The 22,375-nt window shown below is 43.6% G+C and overlaps 1 protein-coding gene across 1 annotated transcript in view; it reads left to right on the plus strand.

Annotated features, from left to right (window-relative positions):
- The first annotated feature begins 475 nt into the window (after window positions 1-475).
- LOC108401178 (sorting nexin-29) overlaps window positions 476-22,375 on the plus strand; it is a 585,108-nt gene continuing 563,208 nt past the window's right edge. The window contains exon 1 of the mRNA XM_073215554.1: window positions 476-615. Coding sequence (XP_073071655.1) covers window positions 609-615 — 7 coding nt within the window. The 5' untranslated portion in view covers window positions 476-608. The remainder of the gene's footprint in view (window positions 616-22,375) is intronic.

Consider the following 22,375-nt stretch of genomic DNA (forward strand, 5'->3'; position numbering starts at 1 on the left):
CCTCTTCAAGCTCCTCTCGCCACCCTTTCTCACGCTCTCTCGTCACCCCCTCTAGGCAGGGTCTTTGCACTTGCTGCTCCTTCTGGAACCCCTTTCCTGCGGATCTTTTGGGGCCGTCCCCTTCTCATCCAGATCTCAGCTCAAAAGTCGTCTCCTTCGAGTCGCCCGCTGGGGCTGCCCGCCTTCTTGTTCCCACGTTCTGGCCCACGACTCGATTTCCCTTCTCGGCACCCGGCGTTCTGGAGCAATGTGGTCCCATTCCTCGAGGCCTGGCTCACGGTCTCCGACGGCTGTGCGAGCCCGCCCGGCGGGGAGGCGTCCTATTTGGCGGGACGCCTCCTGACGCTCCGCGGGCTCGCCCACAAGCCAGGGCTCCGCGGCTTCGCTAAACACCAAGAACCGCAGCCCCGGAGCCTCCACGGCGCCCGCATTTACGTTCCGGGTCGGGGGGCGGAGCCGCCGTGGCGGCGCTCCACTTCCGGGGCGGGGCGGCCGGCGGGGCGGCCGGCGGGGCGGGGCGCTCTGTCTCCCGGCCTGTCTGGAGCTCCGCGGCGGCAGTGGCGGCAGTGGCGGCGCGCGGGGCAGGCACCGGCCCGGGGAGCGGCACCATGAGCGGTGAGTGGCGGCGGTGCCGCTCTGACCCGCCCCGGGCGCCTCGGCTCGGCCGCTCCAGCCGCGCGCTCCGGCTCCGGGGTCCCCGCGTCCTGCTCTCCGCAGACCCCCGTTGTAAAGCTCCCAGTTCCCTGATGCCAGGCACGCCCAGTTCCTGGCCCCGGACACCCGCAGTTCTCAGGCGTCCCGAGTCCAGGCACGCTCTAGTCCCTGACTCTTGTCCATCACTTACAACCAGCTCCTAGACATCTGCCCCCCGTTTTCCTGCCTCTGCCAATGCTCCGACCTCCCTGCCCCGTTACCAGACCCCCAGTCCTCAGACCTCCAGTGTCTGTCCCTCTTAACTCCTAAAACTACTGACACCCAGTTCCGGCCGCCCCCCCTGCTCCCCAGTCATTCCCACCACTAAGGCCTCTTGTCCCCATTCACTCCAGTCTCCACACAGGCAGAGTGTCATCTCTGGAGACTTAGCTTCTGATCCCTGAGCCCCGTGACCTCCTAGCTCTCAGTCCCCAGAGGTCTCTTGAGTTCTCCAGCCTCTTTGTCTCCCCTGTCCCTTCTATTCTCTTGTATCCTGTCCCCCAGTGCTTTGCTGTTCCAGTCACCAGTTGTTCCCAGTCATCCTGAGTTTCCCTTTCTGGTCCTTGCCTCCTACGTTTTGGTTATTTTTTTCATTCTCCAGCCCCTTCTAGTTCTTTTCCTAGCTTATTTGAGGTCTCCCTTGTCCACGCCTGCAAACCTTCCCTTCTTGTCCAATGCTGAGCCCATTCTGGGGACCATCCTTTGGTTTTTCCAGTCCACCCCTCTCCCTCCCATCAGTGAGGGATGTAGTTTTGGTGGGGAGGTTGGGAGGAATAGGGAAGTGCGTGTGGACAGCTTGTCCTCAGTGTATTTGAAGTTTAGTTCCTGAACTTGATGGTATTCTCAGTCCTTTCCTCTGAAGAGGTCTCTTGGTGTTGTGGTGCTAAGTCATTCCTGGGTGTTGTATGTGGAGGTGGGAGTGACTCAGGGAAGCCTCTCAGCTTGCCCAACTGGGATCTGGATTTACTTAGGAGGACCCACCTACCCTCACCATCTGTTTTCCTTTCTCTGTGGAATCGCTTCTGAAGAGTCCTTGTGTCCAGCCCCCTTGGCCCTAGCCTTTAACCCAGGAGTTTCTGGAGGTCAGAGGGATCCATCTCTCTTCATTTTTCACTTTCGTGTTATCTCTGGATCATTTTTTACAAGTTGTGTGCCTTTTTTTTGTTTTGCTAGTCAAGAACAGGATTTGTGAAATTGATGGTCCTAATGAGGGAGCTGCCAAGGGGGTTTCCAGAGAGGTAGTCCAGCTTCTGTTGCCAGAGTGAATAATTTTTGGCCTAATTAAAGTTTTTGGTCCTTGAACATTATTGATACCACAACAAAAATGTGGTAAGTTGGTTAACCACCCAAGAGCTCATATAGCTTGGTTTAAGTACAGGCCCTGGAGCCAGACAACCTGAGTTCACATCCTGCCTGTGACCCATAAAACTGTGGATTTAGAGCAAGTTACTTGACCTGAAAGTAACTTTCTGGAAGTCCCAGCAAAATGGAGATAAATAATAGTACCTGTCACCTAGGCTTGTTGCAATGACTGAATAACTACAGGTAAAGTGATTGGTACTGTGCCTTTCACATGATTTGTAGTCAGGAACTTAGTGTTGTTATTGTTTCAATAAGGACCTATGTGGGGTTCAGGTGGGGTGGTTTTCTAGCCTAGCTCTGGGACAAGGGCTGAAGCTGGCACACCGTGAAAATCTCTTTCTTTTAATATGACAGGGAGTCTCAAGTTCACAGTGCTAGGCCATTCTCTCTTCTGCCTTCTTATCAGGAACAAGTGAAATTGACAAGCTAAGGGAAACTGATCAATGTACTTTTCAAGGAGCAATTTTCAATCAAAGATAAAAATGTTTTAAAATTTAATGTAAAAATATCATTAGGTCTAAGGCCAAATTACAAAAGGAAATCAACAAATGGCTACTTCAGGAAAAGGCTTTAAGGATGAAAGCCTTCTTTTGGAAAGATTCTAATTAAGGCAGAAGTAGCTGAGGATGGAAGGGGGGATGTCCTAGGTATTTTCAATCATTTTCTCTTTTTTCCTGTTTAATTGAGAAATAATTGACATACATCATAAGTTTAAGGCAAACGGCATGATAACTTGAATTAATTTGTTGTGAAATGATTACCACAATGGATTTAGCTAACATCTATCTTCTCTCATACATACAATACAAAGAAATGATAGAAGAATAAAGGAAGATTTTCTCCTTGTGTTGAGAACTCCGGATTTACTCTCTTAGCAGCTTTCTTGTATATCATACTGCAGTGTTAGCAATAGGTGTCATTTTGTTCATTATATTTCCAGTATTTATTTATCTTGAATGTGAAATTTGTACCTTTTGACCAGTTTGTACTTCTAATTCCCCCTCGTTTCTTGAAAATACAGTTGAAATGGGTTTTTCCTACCTGTGGGATTGATAGTTGGCACATAGTAAAGTACTGTGGCATGGAAATATCTCCTCTCTTTTGTCCTTTTTTAATAGAAAAATTTGAAAATCACAAAAGTGGAAAAAATAGTCTAGTGAACAATTACCAACTCATGACCACTTCACCTGTCTACCTATTGCCCTTCTCTCCAGTTTACTTTGAAGCAAATCTCAAAACACTGTAACATTTCATCTGTAAATATTTTGATAAGTATCTCAAAAATCTAGGGACACCATTTAAAAAATGTGACTCATTTCCAATATCATACCTATAAGAAATTAGTTATAATTCATTAATATCATCATATTGTTCACATTTCCATTGCCTTATAATTTTATAGTATATTTTTAAGACTTGGGACCTAAATAAGGTTTAAGCAGTGCAGATTGGCCTGTCTTTGAAGTTTTTTAGATCTCTTTCTGTTTTTTAGTTTGTTATTTTTTTAGTGTTTAGTTTATTCAGAGTTGTGCAAACATTACCGTAATCAATTTTAGAACATTTTCATCACTACAAAAAGAAACCCGTACCCATTTGTACCCATTCCTCATTCTCCTTCCCCTCAGCCACAGGCAACCACAATTTTACTTTCTCTCAGTATGGATTTGGCTATTCTGGATATTTCATATAAGTTAATCATACAATATGCGGCCTTTTGTGTCTGGCTCTTTTACTAAGTATCATGTTTCCAAGGCTCATCATTTGGCCTGTATCTTTCTTTGGTCCTTTTTGTGACTGAATGCTGTTTTGTTGTATGGATATTAAATATTTTGTTTATGCATTCTCAGCTGATGAACAGTTGACTTGTTTCCACCTTTCGGCGAACATTCATGTGCACGTTTTCATTTCTCTTGCGTAGATACCTGAGGGTATAATTGCTGGGTCCTTTTCAGGAACTGTTAGACTGTTTTCCAAGGAGGCTGCTCCATGTTCCATTCCTACCAGCCCTGTACAAAGGTTCTGATTTATTCACATCCTTGTCAACCGTCATTTTGGTAATAGCCATTCTCGTGAGTGGGAAGTAGTATCTCTTTGAGGCTTTGATTTGCATTTCTCTAATGATTAATGATGTTGAGCATCTTTCCATATGCTTATTGGCCATCTGTATGTTTTCTTTGGAGAAATGTCTACTCATATCCTTTGTCCCTTTTTGAGTTGTTTTTATTGTTGAGCTATAAGGAATTGTGTATAATTTCTGGATACAGGTCTCTTATCAGATAAAGTATTTACAAAAATTTTCTTCCATTCTGTTTTCTCAGTGTCTTCATGGTGTTCTTTTTTTAAACTATATGTCTCCTTTCATCTCTTTTTTCCCTCTTGGAATTTTTGTTGAAGGAAGCTATTTATCGTATAAGGTTTCTTTATGGGATTTTGCTGACCGCATCCTTTTGGGGAGGTTTGACGTGTTTCTCAGTTTCTTGTATATCCTATATATTGGAAGTTAGAGTCTGCTATATATTTAGTTGAAAATGTTTGAGCAGAGTCAGAAGTTAGATGGGTTAAAGGCCGAATACATTAAGTGCAAATAACCAGGAAGTGGAACGGCTAGGTAGTTCATACACAAAACAAATGGGTATCATGAGGCCAGAAACAACTAAGATGACTGTCAAAAGAAGAGGAGTGGATAAATATATGTGGCAGGGTCACATGACAGAAAACCTCAAAGATGTTAAAGGGAATAAAAGGCATTTATAAACATTACCATGGGTATATCACAACAGTAACATTCTCTGAAAAAATATTGGGGTGCAGAATTATACCTAAAATGTATATACCTTGATGCACACAGTAAAACATGCATATGAAACAATGTTTATAAATTTATGTAAATATGTAGATGTAAACAAATTGGCAGGAGCAAGGACACTTGCCACATGTGGTGGCTGTATCAGGGGGATAGTGGTCAAGATTTATTTTCGTTTTCTTAAAGAATTCAGTAGGTGAGAATCCTTGATTACCAGTGTGCAAGATAAGGAATTCTGATTTTCAGATAATGATTTTGCTCTTACTGGAAAAGTAGACCTTGTAAGGCCAGAAAGTCACTGTGATTCTTAACACTGTCTTTTGTAAGGTCCTCAGTGCTCACTTCCATTAGTAATTATCCTGTCAAGAATCCTTCTTAAGTTAGAAAGACACTGAAATCCCCATTTCAAGGATGGGGAAACCAGGCCCTGAGAAGTTAGATAATTTGTGGAAAAGACAAGCTCTAAGGGTCTGATACACCAGAGTTTGGGGCTCTGTGGGTAATTTGCTGCTGTTTCTTGCTTGATATTTATGTACATTTTGGAAATTTTTTTCTTATTTTTATGGAATGTTGAAGGTCATGCTTTTCTCTTTGGCATTGACTGGGTCATTTCCAGCAGTGGTCTGTAGTTGGCATAAAGAATTGGCTGCAACGAGTGAATGGAAAAAATAATATTTGTGGTTTTCATTCAAAGCAGAAAAAGTGATGATATCAACTTTTTTCCCCTTAATGAAGCCACTGGGTTAATCTATTGTGGCAACTGTATGAAGTAAGTGTTCCATTGTCAGCAAATATTTAACCACCTCCTGCGCAAGCAAGTGGCAATGGACTAAATCTCATTGACACTGACTCTCCTGCTTCCCTGTTGTGTGGCTCCGCCTGGGTAACCAATGGGTGTCAAGTTCTTAGAGCTCTTAAAATGTACAACTAAGATCTAAAATTTTATGAACTGTCCAAATTCTGGCAATGTGAGCATAATTCCAGATAAAGCACCTTCCATTCTGCCACCATCTTGTCTATATGTAGGCCATGCATTCTCAGTGGGGGTGATACCACCCCCTTGGGGCCAAAAATTGGTTCTCAAGGGAGATAAAAGTTTTCTTGTTAGGCACAAAGCACAGATATGCATGTACTGCATGAACAGATGTACAATATATCTGTGGTATTAAAATTTCATGGAGGGGGTAATTTTAAGAAAAAAATGTCTAAAAAGGATCCTAAGGGGGAAGTAATGAAAGAAAGGTCAAGAAACACTGATACAGGCTTAAGTAATTTTTCCAATTATCATAAACATTTTCATTTTACTTTTACCCTTAACATTTCAGGATAAAACTTTGCCACATTGCTATATGGTCTTCATATTGACCACTTTTAAAAAAATTGAAGTATCATTGATAGACAATCTTACGTTGGTTGCAAATGTACAACACAGTGGTTCAACAGTTACCCATATTATTAAATCCTTCCTACCTCTAGTGTGGTTACTATCACTGTAGAAAGATGTTACAGAATCATTGACTATATTCTCCATGTGGTACAGCCATCCCTGTGACCAACTTACATTGTGATTGTGAATTATTGTGCCCCTTTATCCCTCTCACCCTCCCCCCTGTACCCACCCCAACCACTCCCTCTTGGTAACCACTAATCACTTCTCAGTGTCTATGATATTGACCCCTTTTATGGATTTCATAATCCATCATTAGTCCATCCTTTTGCATGTAGCAGAATTTGTTAAGTCCTTGACTCTACTCATAGAAACAGCTTATTTTCCTCCCTTCTGTTCTTTTCTATTTGTCGTTCTTACTATAAATAATGATGCAGTTAACAGTTTTGTTCAAGGGAGTTTTCCTTCCTTGCAATTGATAGTGTGTGAAATAACGTCTTTGGGATGATTTCCCTGAAGGAGCATTAACATGTGTTGATCCTTCTTAGTTGCCCTGTCTTTCAGAGTTGTAGTGGTTTAAAATACTCTGGGAAGAATGAGGACTCTAGTGGAGCAGAGCCTGGCCAGAGATTCAGGGTTCAACGGTGAGCAGACATTTATTGGCTGACAGTTTGGTGCATCTTCTGTCACTTAGCAGAGGGCTGTATTGTTGGTCTCTGTTGAAGTGAATTAAACAAACCTACCAAAAAATGTCTTGTTGGGGTCATGGGTGTGTTAGCCAAGATTCTTTCCAATTGCGTGTGGCAGAAGCTGATTTCAGCACAATGGGAATTTAAAGTGTCTTGTAGTGGAAAAGCCTAGAGATAAGGCTGTCTTTCAGCTCAGTTGTATTCAAGTGCTAGAGTCATCAGGACTACCTTTCTGTCCCACTCATAACTCTTCTTTCCTTTCTTGGCTTCATGAGGGTGCCTCGTCCACGGAGGCCAGATGGTTACTACCAGCTCCTGGTCACATCCTGCAGTGTAGCAATGCCTGAGGGAAGAGCGGGCTTCAGAAGTCCTCAGGCTGACTCACCATCCTGGAACCCATCACTGTGACTCTGGTTGACCAGGTCTGGGTCACATGCCCAGTCCAGAGCTCCAGGGGGGTGTCTGACCTCCTTATTGTCTGGGTAGAGGCTGATCTAAAGGTGAAGGGCTGTTGTGATTTTCAGGGAAGACCTCACAGAGAAGATGGTACCTCAGCAGAGACCTGAGGGAGGGGAGAGTGACTTCTGGGTTTTGCTCCTGAGGAGCTGGAAGGGGTAAGAATTACCTTTTACTGAGGTGGGAAGGCAGTGGAGGAGCTGGTTTGGGTGTGGGGGTGAAGAAGTTTGAAGCCTCCAGGGGAAGTGAGGACTGTCCAGGGCAGCACCCTGTGGGGCCTGTGCTCCTGGGCTCCCTAAAAGGAGGGAACCTTGTGCACTCACATCTCATTATTCCTTGCCTGAGTCTGCACATCTTTTAATCTGCTCTTTCCTCCCACATCATAGAAGAAAAAAACAAAAAAAAACAAGAACCCATAATGACATTAAAGACTATTGTGAAAACATAGAATATACCTATAAATATTGCCTCTTTAGCACATTAAATATTTGTACTTTTAGGTGTTCCCCTTCTGTCCTTGTTGAAAGCATATGTGTTTCATATAATTGCATGAGTCTACTCTGAGCTAGTGTTTCCACTTATAGTCGAGCACCCATCCATGTTCCTACTCATCACAGTTACTGAAAAAGGTTGAATGACATTCCACCAAGTGGATGTACTGCAGTTATTTAACCTTTCCCCATTGTAGGAAAAAAATGTAAATTAATTTATAGTCTTCTAGGGTAGGACTGGCACTCGCTTTCTGTAAAGGGCCAGGTAGTAAATAGTTTCTGCTTTGCGGGCCATCTGGTCTCTGTCCCAACTACTCAGCACTGTTGCTGTACTACAAAAGCCATGAAGGCCATAAGTAGGTGGAAGGATGTGCTGTATTCCCATTAAACTTATTTAAACTTTTAATTCCTTCATCAGAAGATGGAAATTAAAGCAAGTGATGAATGTACAGTCCCTTACTCAGCATCTGGAAGATAGAGGCACTGGTGAAATAGGTATTTGGGACTTTTTCTCAGTTCCACCATTTCTCCTCCTTAGCTTAGTTTCTAAGGTGTCAAGCAGGTATTGTGATACTTCTGTAGATTTTGCTATGCACTGCCGCATGGCTTCCCAGAATTCACTGTGTCAAGTGTGGTGTCCAGTGGCACATCTGTGCCTCCCAGTAGCTTTGCTAGCATTGGGGAACTTCATATTAAGTGTTTCTTGGTAAATTTGGTGGTTATATAATGTAGTAAGTTTATAATTTGTATTTTCTTCAGCCATGGGGGAAGATACATTCTCTCTTCAAAGTGCTGGCACAGTGCCTTTTTAGTGTTTTTTGTTTTTTGTTTTTCTAAAGCAGGGATTGGCAAACTGGGCTGGCCACCTGTTTTGTGAATAAAGTTTTATTGGAACACAGACCCATCTATTCATTGACTATTTAGGGCTGCTTTTGCTCTACAATGGCAGAATTGAATAGCTGTGGCAGAAGCCATCTGGCTTGTACAGCCTAAAAGATTTAACATTTTGCTCTTTAAAGAAATGTTCACTGACCCCTGCTCCAGAGTAAATTCTTTGCCCATTTATGAACCTGCTGTCGACTCAGTCTTTGATCTTAGACATCACAGGGCCACTTGAATGGTAGGAGCCTTGAAGCAGAGCCTGCCTCTCTCCATTGTGCTATGGTGGACAGTGTGTCCTTTTGTTCACGCGGCTGTGCCACTTTTCTGCACAGTCCTGGGAGCGAGCACCCTGACTTTGGGGAAGAATGACGTCCATTTCATCTGTTTGTGTGCTAATGCCGGAGCAGACGGAACTGCCGCTTCACTCTGTGTTACACACGCCAGCTGCCCCCCGGTCCTGGTGTGTTCTGGTTCTCTCTGTTCAAGGCAGCCACTTGGGGAACCACACAATGAGCCCTGGAGTCTTGGTTCAACGACTTGAGTTCCTTCTGGGAGCGGGGTTGCTTTAGGGCTTAGTTTCCCTCCCTGAAGGCTCACAACCCCGGGGAGATGCCAGGAGCCCGCTCATGGTTCCTGCAGTCCTTCCCATCTTAGGGACTGTGTCAGGGCCATGGTGTGGCTGGAGGGCTGTGGGAACACCATTTAGAGGGCGGTTTCTCCTGCCCGTGGCGGGAAGGCCACTCAGAGAAGGTGACATCTGAGCCAGCCATTGGGAGGTTGGTTTGTCTTTGGTGGTGCTTTGCAGTGGGATCTGTTTTTCTGTGCAGAAGCTGAGCTGCTCAAGAGGTTAGCCTGGTCTTGTGGAGATTGGAAGGCATGGGCTTTGGGACAGTGTTGAGTCTGTCTTGAAGCCATTCCTTGGGCAAGTGATCAATGTTGCCCAGTCTCAGTTCCTTAATCTGTTACAACAGGGCTGCCAGCACCCGCCTTGCAGGTGGATGTGAAGGTTTAGTGTATATCTCAGAATGGAAGATGGGTAGCAGATCTGGCCGCGAGGCATGTTGTGTTTGGTTCTTGCAGAGCTGGCTGAAACACTGTTCTACAAAGAGTGTAATTAGGTGTTATTTAATTAACATGAAAATATGAATTTTCAGCTTTTCTTGGAATAAACAGGAGTTGGGACAACCCTGTGCTGCTGTAGCTGTGAGGCTGTGAGGCGCCCTCCGCAACGGTCATCTCTAAGGGCATCCGCCTTGGTTCCCACAGGCTCTGCCTTACCCCTTTTCTGCCTCCCCTCCCCCCACTGTTCTCCACCTGATCCTGTGGGCATTGGAAGGCTCTGATCTTGGTCTTGCACATGCCTCTGGCCTGTATTGGGCTACCCTTTCTTCCCCTCTCCTCCTCCACTTATGCTTTCTTTCCATTTCTTTATTCGGAATGGCAGTGGATTTTTGGGGGTGGTGGAAATCAAGCAACAAAAATAGCACTAAACTCACCACTGGGCTGAGTGCACCAACCCTCCCAGATGCCTGCAGATGGGACTATGAATTCTAGTCCCTTGCAAGGCTCCGATGTAGGGTGTTGTTCTAGGATCAGGGAAGATGGGAAATGATTAAGATGTGGCCTGGTCTGCAGCCTGCTGGGGACCCTTGACATGTAACTGTCATACTGCTTACTGGGTAGCTGTGAAGTCTGGAAACATAGGCACTATTTAAATTTTTAAAGTCCTCCTCTGATTAATTCTGCTAGGGCAGTGGGTTGACAAACCATGGGCTGTGGGGTAAATCCAGACCAAGCCTGTTTTTGTAAAAAGCTACTCTCATTTATTAATGTGCTGTCTATGGCTGCTTTCAAGATGCAAGAACAGAGTCAAGTAGTTGTGACTGTATAATCCGCAAAGCCTAAAATATTTCTTGTTTGGCTTTTTACAGGAAAAGTTTGCTGACCCCCTGTTCTATGGTATGTTAAAGGTGCAGGTTTATTCAGTGAAAACTGGAAACATGTCTTCTGAGACGGCATACCGCGTGTCTATGCGGGGCTTGATAGAAGTGCAGTGCACCACGTGTCTATGCTGGGCTTGATAGAAGTGCAGTGCACCATGTGTCTATACGGGGCTTGATAGAAGTGCAGTGCACCACGGGTCTCTGTGGGGCTTGATAGGAATGCAGGGTGAATTGCAGTGTGCATTGAAGGGATCCGATAATATCATTGAGTGTATCATGTGTTTGTTATATAGTATCAGTAAAGCATTTACTGTGTGTGCACCTATGCTTCCAGATGTTACGGCTACTGTGTTGTTAATTCAGTGCAGGGTAAAGGGGATGGCAACAAAAGGGTCTGGGGCCAGAGCCCGGAGCAGCAGTCGTGGTGGTAGCTCTCAGGGAGGGCCTGGCTGCTCTTGTGATGGAAGAAGAGAGCTCAGAGCAGAGAAGTGGGGCTGCAGCAGGAAGGCATGTGGGCAAAGGCATGGTTTTTATTAAATATGGGGGAGATATTACAACATCTTTGTATGCTGTAGGAATTGCTACCTGAGAAGACAAAATTGATGATGTGGTAAGGAGAGGGACAGTCACTGGAGTATGTCCTTGAGCAGGTGAGAGGAGATGGGATTCAGAGCACAGGTGGAGGTTTGCATTAACATCTTGGAGCCTCAGTCTCATCATCTGTGAAATGGGATAGTCATACTTACTCCGGAGCAGAATTTCTCAACTGAGGCACTGTTGACCTTTAGGGCTAGATACTTCTTTGTTGGGGGCCCACCCTGTACACTGTAGGGTGTTTATCAGCACCCCTGATCTCTACCCACTAGACTCCAATAGTACCCTACCAGTAGTATCAAAATGTCTCCAGACATTGCCAAATGTCCTCTGGGAGGCAAAGTCACCCCGGTTGGGAATGTCTTATCTACACCCACTCCTTGGTAGAGCCCTTATCAGGAAAGTCGGAACTCTCCTTATTTGAGTGTGCCTGTTGGCCTGTTAGGAGCCTGACCCTTGCAGAGGTTCAGGACCACCTAGCATGAGTCAGACCCGCCTCTCAGTGAACCGGAAATATGAAAGAGAAGGAGCATGGGCTGGCTTTTCTCCTGTGACTCGGGTGGGGCCTGGGTGCTTCAGGAGCAGGCTTGTCCACCCTTAGAGGAATCCTAGTGTAGTTGTGCCTTTGGCTTGGAATGTGCTCTGGGCCAAGAGCTACCTGCTGCAGACCTTCCCCTTTAAAATATTTGTTTATCAAGGTGAAATTCATAGAACATAAAACCATTTGTGTTTTTAATACAGTTAAAAGAGTGAACAATGGTTAAATTACAAATTCAGCAAATATAAAAGAATTAGCCATTTTAAAGTGTACAGTTGGTACTTAATGTATTCATAATGTCATGCAACCATCATCTCTATAGAGTTCCCCAAACATTTCATTATACCAAAAAGAAATACTATATTCATTAAGCAGTTACATTCTGTCTAGTGGATTTACCTATAGTCCTTCCCAGTTTTAAAGCACAGCTCAAGTTCCCGCTTTTTCAGTAAGTGTCCCCTGGGCCCCAGTGAGTCGCAGCATGGTGTGGCAGAAGCAACACTTCCGAGTCAGGCAGCTCAAAGTCTCAGCCTCAGTCCGTGCCTGCTTGCTGTGTGACCTTGGGCAGAATTCCTGGCGTGCAGTGGCACCCAAGGAACTTGGCCTTCCTTTTCTTTTCTCCCTTAGAACTGCACAGCACCTTGCAAGGATTAGCCTTAGACCAGAGAAAAGCCTGGCCTGACTTCACTTCTGCCACTGTGTACCGAGGCAGGGAAATACCACTCTTTAAGTGTATGTGTGGACTGCCATCAAGTGACCTGATCTCTGTTTACCTTGACCTCCAGGGTTGTTGCCAGGATTAGAGAAGTAATATATGTTGAGTGCCTGGTGCATCTTGCCCATTTTCCCCTCCCCAGATGCCATGGACCCTTTGTCACTTTTATCCACCCAGGGCAGTGAACACAGAGGTCTGGAGTGGATTGCTTTGCCCAAGCTTTGGAGAGAAGCTAGCCAGTTGAAATTCCTTAGAGCTGGAAGTCTCACACCTCTGGGATATGGAGTTGCCAGCAAGGGTGATCTGTATAAAGTGGTAACACGTGTAAAGTGCTTAGTATGGACTAGGTACTATTCTGGGAGCACGGCATACGTTCACTCTTTTAATAGACTAGTTGGTGCACAGATGTTAAGTAACTTGCTGGTGGTGTATGATTCGAACCCCGTTCTCAATCCCTGATGTCCCCCCAGGAGGTTATCGAAGGCTAGAGGGTTGTGGTAAAAATTAACATAGGATCCTGAGGTTTTGAAACATTAAAGACAACACTGGAGCCAGGTGATTAATTTTTGCAAGCCAGGTGATTTCTGAGTTAGAGTAGGGAAATCAGCCCTGCATTTCTTTGACAGGTTTGTAGACCTCTGTGGGTATCCCCCGGGTGCCTTTCTATTTTCCATTTTCATTTTTGGTGGTGATCTAACAAGAAATTAAAAAGAAGCCTGTTCTTATACCTGAAGCCAATATGATGTTGTATATCAACTGTACTTCAGTAGCACAACTGGCACATCTGGTCAGTAGTGTGGATCGAGGACTGCCCTGCAAGGAGAAGGAAGGACGTGGGAAGGCTGGGGCTTCACAGAGAAGTCACTCCTGGACCGGCATTGGGGCTGGGACTGCAGGTTTGTTACCAGGGTTGAAAGTGCTGGGCTGAACCAAGAGCCAGTGGACTTGAACTTTAATCCCACCTCAAGCACCTCACTTCCCGTGGAACTAGCCTTGGGTGAAGGTCTTTTCCTCTCTGAGCCTGAGTGGTCTTGTGAGTGGAGCCACCTCTCCTTCTTTGCCAAGGGTTAATGTCAGTCACTTACTGGCTTAGCCCACAGTTGAGGCTGGGTGGGGGGGAGTGGGCATTGGCTCCCTGCTCCTCCTAGGTGGCTGCAGTGCTTGAGACTAGAGGATTCTTCTTGGCTCTGTCAGGGGTGCTGTATTCTCCTCTTTGTCACTGGGAGAAGGCAAGAAAGACCCAGAGCCTTGATTGCTCTGCCTGTCTGCCTCCACAGAGGCCCCACGTTTGCAGACTGCAGAGCCAGGACGGCATGATCTCATGTAGCAAGCAGTGCCTGGAGAAGGGAAGTGACTGTCCCAGTCACATGGCCAGCAAGCAGCCCAGCTGGAATGAGAACTTATGATGCCTTGTGACTTCCCACTAGAGCTCCTCACAGCCCTGGGCTTCCTGGCTGTCTCCTGTAGTTGATAAATGCTCCCAAGGCCACCCATGCTTCCTCCACCCTATGAGACCCCCTCCTCTTAATCTCCTTTAAGGGATGGCCACAGGTGCTCCTTCCGAGGTCAGGATTGTCTCAGTTGGGTGCACTTCCAGCTTGCAGAGTGATTGTAGCCAGGGAGGGTGCATGGAGGCTGAGGCCTGAACAACCTCAGCCTGTTCCTCTGTAGAAGACATGCTTTTCATCCCACCATGAGGAGAGGCTTTGTAAGGTAAGGCAGAGAAGGCCACCAACATCTCATCTAGAAAAAGCAGTGGAGCAAGATACCATAGGAAAGATCTAGAATCACTGTGTATATTAGGAAAAGTCGGTGCTAAATCCTTGCTAATCAAGTGTAGGTCAGGAACCAATAGTGTCAGTATCTCCTGGGTGCTGGTGAGAAATACAGAATCCAAGCCCCGCCCAGGCCATCTGGATCAGAACCTGCCTTTTAACAAGACCCCAGGAGATTTGTGTGTACATGGAGGCTTGAGAATTATTGCTCTACAATTTATCAGTACTGAGAAGATGGAGATTTTAATTTTCTTTGTATGTTTTTTTCCTGATTTGTTATTGTGTTTTTTCACATCAATTACTTTTTCTTATTGTGGTAAAATATCCATAACGTAAAATTTCCCATCTTAACCATTTTTAAATACACATTCAGTGGTATTAAGTACATTCAAATTGTCGTATAGCCAGCACCACCATCCATCTCCATAAGTCTTACTGTCTTGTAAAACTGAAACTCTGTCCCTATTAAACACTAACTCCCCATTCTCTCCTACATCCGGCCCCTGGCAGCCATGATTATACTTTTTGTTTTTATGAGTTTGACTGTTCTAAGACCCTCATGTAGGTGGAATGATAATGGTATTTATCTTTTTGTGCCTAGCTTATTTCACTTAGCATAATGTCCTCAAGGTTCATCATGGATCAGAATGCCTTCTTTTTTAAGGCTGAGTAATATTCCATTGTATGGCTATACCTCTTTTGCTTATATAATCATGTCTTGATGGACACTGGGTTGCTTCCACATTTTAGTTACTGTGAATAATGCTGCTATGACCATGGGTGTATAAATATCTCTTTGAAACCCTGCTTTCAATTCTTTTGAATATATGCTCAAAAGTGGAATTGGTAGGTCATATGGTAATTCAGTCACATGAATTACATTTATGATCAGAAAATAGCAAAGGCATTTCAGGAGGGAAAACCTTATCAAGTTTCCATTTGGCATTGGCCAAGGTCAGGTGGAGTTGTTGGGTGCAGTACTTGGAAAAAGGAAGAAAGAAAGCCTGATTTCTCTGTTTTTGTGTTAGAGAAGAGTAGAAATTAAACCTTTTGCTGAGCAAAGAACAGGATTTATTGATAGACACAGGCATCAAGAGAGATGTTTGAGGGCCTTGGGCAGATGGTGTCTCCCATCATCCTTAATGATGTTTCAAGATGGCCTCTTGTCTGGTGGGAATGATGTGAGGCTATCCATTCTCTGGATCTCTTCCAGGAAAAAATGACAAGGGCAACATTTGGGAAGTCAGTTGTATTACTGTGTGTCTGTAGACTGTCTATTGACTTTTTCTCTCCAGACCTGGAGTGAGGCAGGCGCCCTATGTAGTGGTCTTGGCAGGCTTTTGAGGAGTGTAGTCTGGAGTCAGGATCCTAGTTTTGCTGATTAGTATTTAAATTAGAACAAAACCTAAACCTGCTGTCATGGTCCACGAGGCTCTTTGTGACTGGCCCCTGCCTGCTTGTCTGCTCTTTACTTCCTCTTTTTTTGTTTTTTGCTTATTACAGCAGACTTCCTTCTGGTCCTACAGGACCAGAAGCCAAGCTTGTTCTTGCTTCCAGGCTTGTCCTGGCTGGCTGCTCTGCCTGAAATGCTGGTCTCCCAAATCTTTCCATGGTTGCTCCTTCTCTTTAGAAAGGGCTCAGCTCAGATCTATCTGTGCAGAGAGGCCTTCCACAACTGTCCTACTGTCCTGGCTAATGGGGATTTCTTGCCTCCTCCCTGTCTCATCTCATTTGTTTGTTTGTTTGTTTGTCTGTTTGTTTTATGAGAGAGCATGGCAGAGGCTTTTATTTGGAGAAAGCGAAAAGACAGAGCTCCTGGCTCAAGCCAGGAGTGACAAGAGAGCCTGGGGGTGGTGCATTGTCTAGGGGTTTTATAGGCAGTTGAGAGACAAAGGGCTAGGGATGTACACCTGCTAAGTGGTCTCAAATACTTTTGAAGAAACACTAAGTTTCTTATTAGTCTTCCTGGTTATTTATAAGAATTTTACTGCTCTGATTTCCTCCCAAGATAGCAGCTTCCTGGTCTGGGAGCATATCACTCAAGGCTGCCTGCTTTGCTCCCAAGGTGGGCTGAGTTATTGTCTTACTTTTTAACTAATTGGGTTTTAAGATCCTTCCTGTTTTTACTATGTTGTTTTGGGCTTGCAGTAGTTCTGGGCTTGCTTGCTACATTGCTCAAGTTGCAACAAATAATTTCTTTAGGGCTGGAAGAAGAAAAGCAGCACTTGGGTAAAGTTAGAAAAATTAAGCTGCCCCCACCCTTCAGTAGGCCAAAGCAAATCTCACAATGGATTGTCTTGCTTTGTTTTTGTCCAGAGGCCCTCACCCTACTCTGTCTAAGCCCATGGTGCCTGTCTCATCCCCCCCCTCTACAGATGGAGACCCTAGCTGCTGCTAGGGGAAAGGGGGCGATGACTGCTCTGGCTGCTTCATGCTGAGAAGGGGTGCAGTTAGGGGTGCAGCTAGGTCTCCATCAGTGGTCTGTCAAGAGGGCCTCGGCAAATGCACACTTCCATCCTGGGTTCTATTTCCATCACCATTTGTAGTTTTATGGCTTCTAGGCAAGATAGAACAAATTGTGTTTTAGGTTCAGTAGCAACATCTGGAGTTGGATTTTCCATTCTGGAAGAACAGACTTGACAAGGAGATTAAAGAATGTATGGCTGAATATGAGGATTAGAAATAGTAAAACTAATTGATAATCAGAGCCAGATATCTTGGGGAAACTAGAATTCTGGATCTAGTCTATGTCTCAATGACTGATATTAGAACTCAATATAGATAAGGCTGCATTACTGAAACAACTCTTTTCTCTAAAATCACCCTCATTTTTATTAGAAGTAACCTGTTTAAGAAAATAATTAATACTTGGCTTGATTATTTGTGTAAGTGCAGTAAGAAGAGCAATTGATTACATAGACTCTTTTAAATGTGCTTTGCTGGAACTTTTTGTAAGGAATTTCAGATTGGACTTTTAAAGGCCTCTCAAGGCCAGAAAGCCAAGCCACACTTGCTATCAGGTTTTGCTTGCAGTACCTGTAGATTTGGGTGAATTCCTCTCTTCTTGAGGTCTCCAAGACATTTTGAGGTTCTGCGCTTGCCAGAAAGTGACTTTCTTTACTCACCTGGTAAGACTGCTGGGAACCCTGTAAGCAAGGTACCAACCAGGCCAGTTCTTCTAATGGGCTTTGTTGGCTCTATAAAGTCAATCTTAGTTCTTTAAAGCTGTCTGTTCATATCTGAGTTTACACACATGTCTCTCAGGTATGACATTCCCGTCAAAGCCTTGGTAATATAACCAGTGTTTTTAATTGGTCTGTTACAAGGAAAGCAGATTCTTACTGAGCTTATGCAAATAAACATACTGCCATAAAATATAAAAATATTCACTGAGAGTTTTTAAATTCTGGAGGGATCAGGTAGAAAGACAAATGTTTCAATTTTCCTTTTAAAGTATTGTCATTTACTAAACTGTTGTCAGCTTAAGAGAAAAAACTTCTATTTCAGTTCAACTTAAATTAGCATTAATGCTTAATATTTTTTTATTAGAATTTTCTGGAAGTTTTAGAATGCCCAATTATCACAAGTGCTTGTCTTTAAATCAATTTTTATTAACACCATCTGGAAGTAGAAAAATCTTTCATTTACACACTGAGACACACAAACATACATATTGAGATGTAATGACTACAGTTAGCAATACTTTTCATAAAAACATATACACTGACAAACTGATACAAAGATTTGAGTTACTAATATCCAATTGCCTTCTTTCTTTTTAGCTTATTTTATTCAAAGCATCTCAGTTTTCAAGAATACACTCTAAGGGTGAGCAGTTTATGTAACTGGGTTAAGGTTTAGATGGCTGCAGATGAACAGGGCCGATGAAGGCTCTGTACTGATAGGGACTGTGTGTGTCCAGGGGGTTGGAAATGAAATGCAATTACAATTCTAGCACCAGTTATTTAAAGCCAGGCTGTATCGCAGAAGATAAATTTTCATCTAAGGGAGTCCAGTTTAAAAAAAACCCCCCAATTTTTAAAAAAAAATTTATTTTGGTATCATTAATCTACATTTATATGAGGAACATTATGCTTACTAGACTTCCCCCATCACCAAGTCCCCCCCCACATATGCCATTACAGTCACTGTCCATCAGCATAGTAAGATGCTACAGAATCACTACTTGTCTTCTCTGTGTTGTACAGCCTTCCTGGTGCCCCCCCCTACATTATGTGTGCTAATCATAATGTCCCTTTTCCCCTTTGTCCCTCCCTTCACACCCATCCTCCCCACTTTGGTAAGTGTTAGTCCACTCTTGGGTTCTGTGAGTCTGCTGCTGTTTTGTTCCTTCAGTTTTTCCTTTGTTTTTATACTCCACAGATGAGTGAAATCATTTGATAGTTGTCTTTCTCTGCCTGGCTTATTTCACTGATCATAATACCCTCTAGCTCCATCCATGTTGTTGCAAATGGTAGGATTTGTTTTCTTCTTATGGCTGAATATTCCATTGTATATATGTACCACATCTTTATACATTCATCTACTGATGGACACTTAGGTTGCTTCCATTTCTTGGCTATTGGAAATAGTGTGGTGATAAACATAGGGGTGCATATGCCTTTTTCAAACTGGGCTGCTGCATTTTAGGGTAAATTCCTAGGAGTGGAATTCCTGGGTCAAATGGTATTTCTATTTTGAGTTTTTTGAGGAACCGCCATATTGCTTTCCACAATGGTTGAACTAATTTACACTCCCACCAGCAGTGTAGGAGGGTTCCCCTATCTCCACAACCTTGCCAACATATGTTGTTGTTTGTCTTTTGGATGGTGGTGATCCTTACTGGTGTGAGGTGATATCTCACTGTGGTTTTAATTTGCATTTCTCTGATGATTAGTGATGTGAAGCATCTTTTCATGTGTCTTTTGACCATCTGAATTTCTTCTTTGAAGAAGGGTCTATTCAGATCCTGTGCCCATTTTTTAATTGGCTTACTTGCTTTTTGTTTGTTGAGGTGTGTGAGCTCTTTATATATTTTGTAAAAAACCTTCCACTTTTTGAGGATAATGATGAACCCAATAAGTAGAATAGATTTCAAATAAAAGGATTTAGAAAACCGAGTTTATATTGGTAGTAGCTCACAGGACTTTTGACCATTTTTCTTCCTTTCCTGCCCAGAGGTGGGAGATCGAGGAGCGGCAGACACCAGGAAACTTTTCACTTGATACTTAAGAATGGTAGCTGATGCTATTCATCCTTGAAGTGGCTAACAGGTGCCCAGACACATTTTTTTTTTTTGAGAGGGCATCTCTCATATTTATTGATCAAATGGTTGTTAACAACAATAAAATTCAGTATAGGGGGGTCAATGCTCAATGTACAATCATTAATCCATCTCAAGCCTAACTCTCGTCAGTCTCCAATCTTCTGAAGCATAACGAACAAGTTCTTACATGGTGAACGAATTCTTACATAGTGAATAAGTTCTTACATGGTGAACAGTACAAGGGCATTCATCACAGAAACTTTCGGTTTTGATCACGCATTATGAACTATAAACAATCAGGTCAAATATGAATATTCATTTGATTTTTATACTTGATTTATATGTTGATCCCACATTTCTCCCTTTATTACTATTATTATTTTTATTTTTAATAAACTGCTGAAGTGGTAGGTAGATGCAAGATAAAGGTAGACAACATAGTTTAGTGTTGTAGGAGAGCAATTGTAGGTGATCAGGTGTGTGCCTGTAGACTATGTGTTAATCCAAGCTAGACAAGGGCAATAAAACATCCACAGATGCAGAAGATTTCTCTCAAAGCAGGGGGGATGAGGTTCTGAGCCTCACCTCTGTTGATCCCCAATTTCTCACCTGATGGCCCCCCTGCGACTGTGCCTGTCTTAGGTTGTTCCTCCCTTGAGGAATCTTACCCGTCTCTGGCTAACCAGTCATCTTCCGGGGCCATACAGGGAAATGTAAAGTTGGTAAGTGAGAGAGAAGCCATATTGTTTGAAAAGGTTAGCTTTTTACCTCTTTGCAGATTTATGCCCTGTGGCTTCTATGCCCAGCACTTGTCTCGAGGTATCTTTACCACCTGGAGGAATTATGATACTCGGTAACTTCGATATGAGGCACAAATTGTATTTAAGGGTTGTAATTAGGAAGGAAGAAGAAAAGCTATAGAGGTAGCATATGGAAGAAAGCATGGGAGGATTGATTATTTCTTTGACATATCTTCTTGTAGAGTACCTTAAGTATGTATAGGTTTAAACTACTAACTAATTTGTACACACATATTAACATAATAGGAATACGGTGACATAAACAAAGCAAATCTATAATTACCATCCATCTCCAGTGAGGCCAAGAAAACCATTTAGGCACCCTAGGCATTTGTGAAAATTTATCTATGGTATGATGGATATTGTCCAACTGTACTTGAACAGTCTGAGAGAAATCAGACAAATTAAAGCAGCCCATTTCTGGGATCTGTACACCTCCCATATATCCTTTTAACCGTAGATAGTATATAGTCATAAGATTTTGGAGTGCTACAACTTGCACCCCTCCCAACTCCTGGTTGAGTTCCAACGTACAGATCTGGTCAAATTCGTTGTCTCACTGTATGCACATGCCAGCCTAGACATCTCCCTCCTCATTCCAATGGCAAGTCCAGGAGACGGTGGGGTGGACGCAGCCACGACCGCAGCATCGCCCGGATCCCTGTGGAGGCTTTTGGATGATCATCCCCCGGCACGAGTCCTCCAGAGAGTGCTGATGCCGGAAGCTCCTCCTCATATCGTATCTTAGTTCATTTTCTGGGTATCCAAGCTAGGCCTTGATCTTCTGCATAGAAACAAACAGACCCTTTGCCCACACTTTGACATGCCCTCTATACCACTGTGCAGAACTCATTGGAGGTCAGCACACAGGGACTGCTTTTTTTTTTTTTTTTTTTTATTAAGAGAAAGGAATATTATCAGAAAAGAGTACCTCCATAGCTGATCATCCGACACCCTTTAAGTGATCAACATTAAGGATATTTAAAGCATGCGTTGATCTTTGATTTACCAATAGTTTTATCCTATCAAGGAGTAATCCCCCTTTTCTTTCTTTCTTTCTTTCTTTCTTTTTTTTTTTAAATCTTTAATCTACACTTACATGAAGAGTACTATGTTTACTATGCTCTCCCCTATATCAGGTCCCCCCTAACAACGACATTACGGTTACTGTCCATCAGCTTAGCAAAATGTTGTAGAATCCCTACTTGTCCTCTCTGTGTTGTGCAGCCCACCCTCCCCTTTCTCTCTCACCCCCCGTGCATGCTAATCTTAATACTCCCCTTCTTCTTCTCCCCCTTATCCCTGCCTGCCCACCGATCCTCCCCAGTTCCTTTCCCTTTGGTACCTGTTAGTCCATTTTTGGGTTCTGTAATTCCGCTGCTGTTTTGTTCCTTCAGTTTTTCCTTTGTTCTTATACTCCTCAGATGAGTGAAATCATTTGGTATTTCTCTTTCTCCGCTTGGCTTATTTCACTGAGCATAATACTCTCCACCTCCATCCATGTTGCTGCAAATGGTTGGATTTTTCCACTTCTTATGGCTGAGTAGTATTCGATTGTGTATATGTACCACATCTTCTTTATCCATTCATCTACCGATGGACATTTAGGTTGCTTCCAATTCTTGGCTATTGTAAATAGTGCTGCGATAAACATAGGGGTGCATCTGTGTTTCTCAAACTTGATTGCTGCGTTCTTAGGGTAAATTCCTAGGAGTGGAATTCATGGGTCAAATGGTAGGTCTGTTTTGAGCATTTTTGTGAACCTCCAAACTGCTTTCCACAATGGTTGAACTAATTTACATTCCCAACAGCAGTGTAGCAGGGTTCCCCTTTCTCCACAGCCTCGCCAACATTTGTTGTTGTTTGTCTTTTGGATGGCACCTATCCTTACTGGTGTGAGGTGATACCTCATTGTAGTTTTAATTTGCATTTCTCTGATAATTAGCGATGTGGAGCATCGTTTCATGTGTCACTTGGCCAT

Source organism: Manis javanica, chromosome 10, assembly GCF_040802235.1.
Source record: "Manis javanica isolate MJ-LG chromosome 10, MJ_LKY, whole genome shotgun sequence".
NCBI lineage: Eukaryota > Metazoa > Chordata > Mammalia > Pholidota > Manidae > Manis > Manis javanica.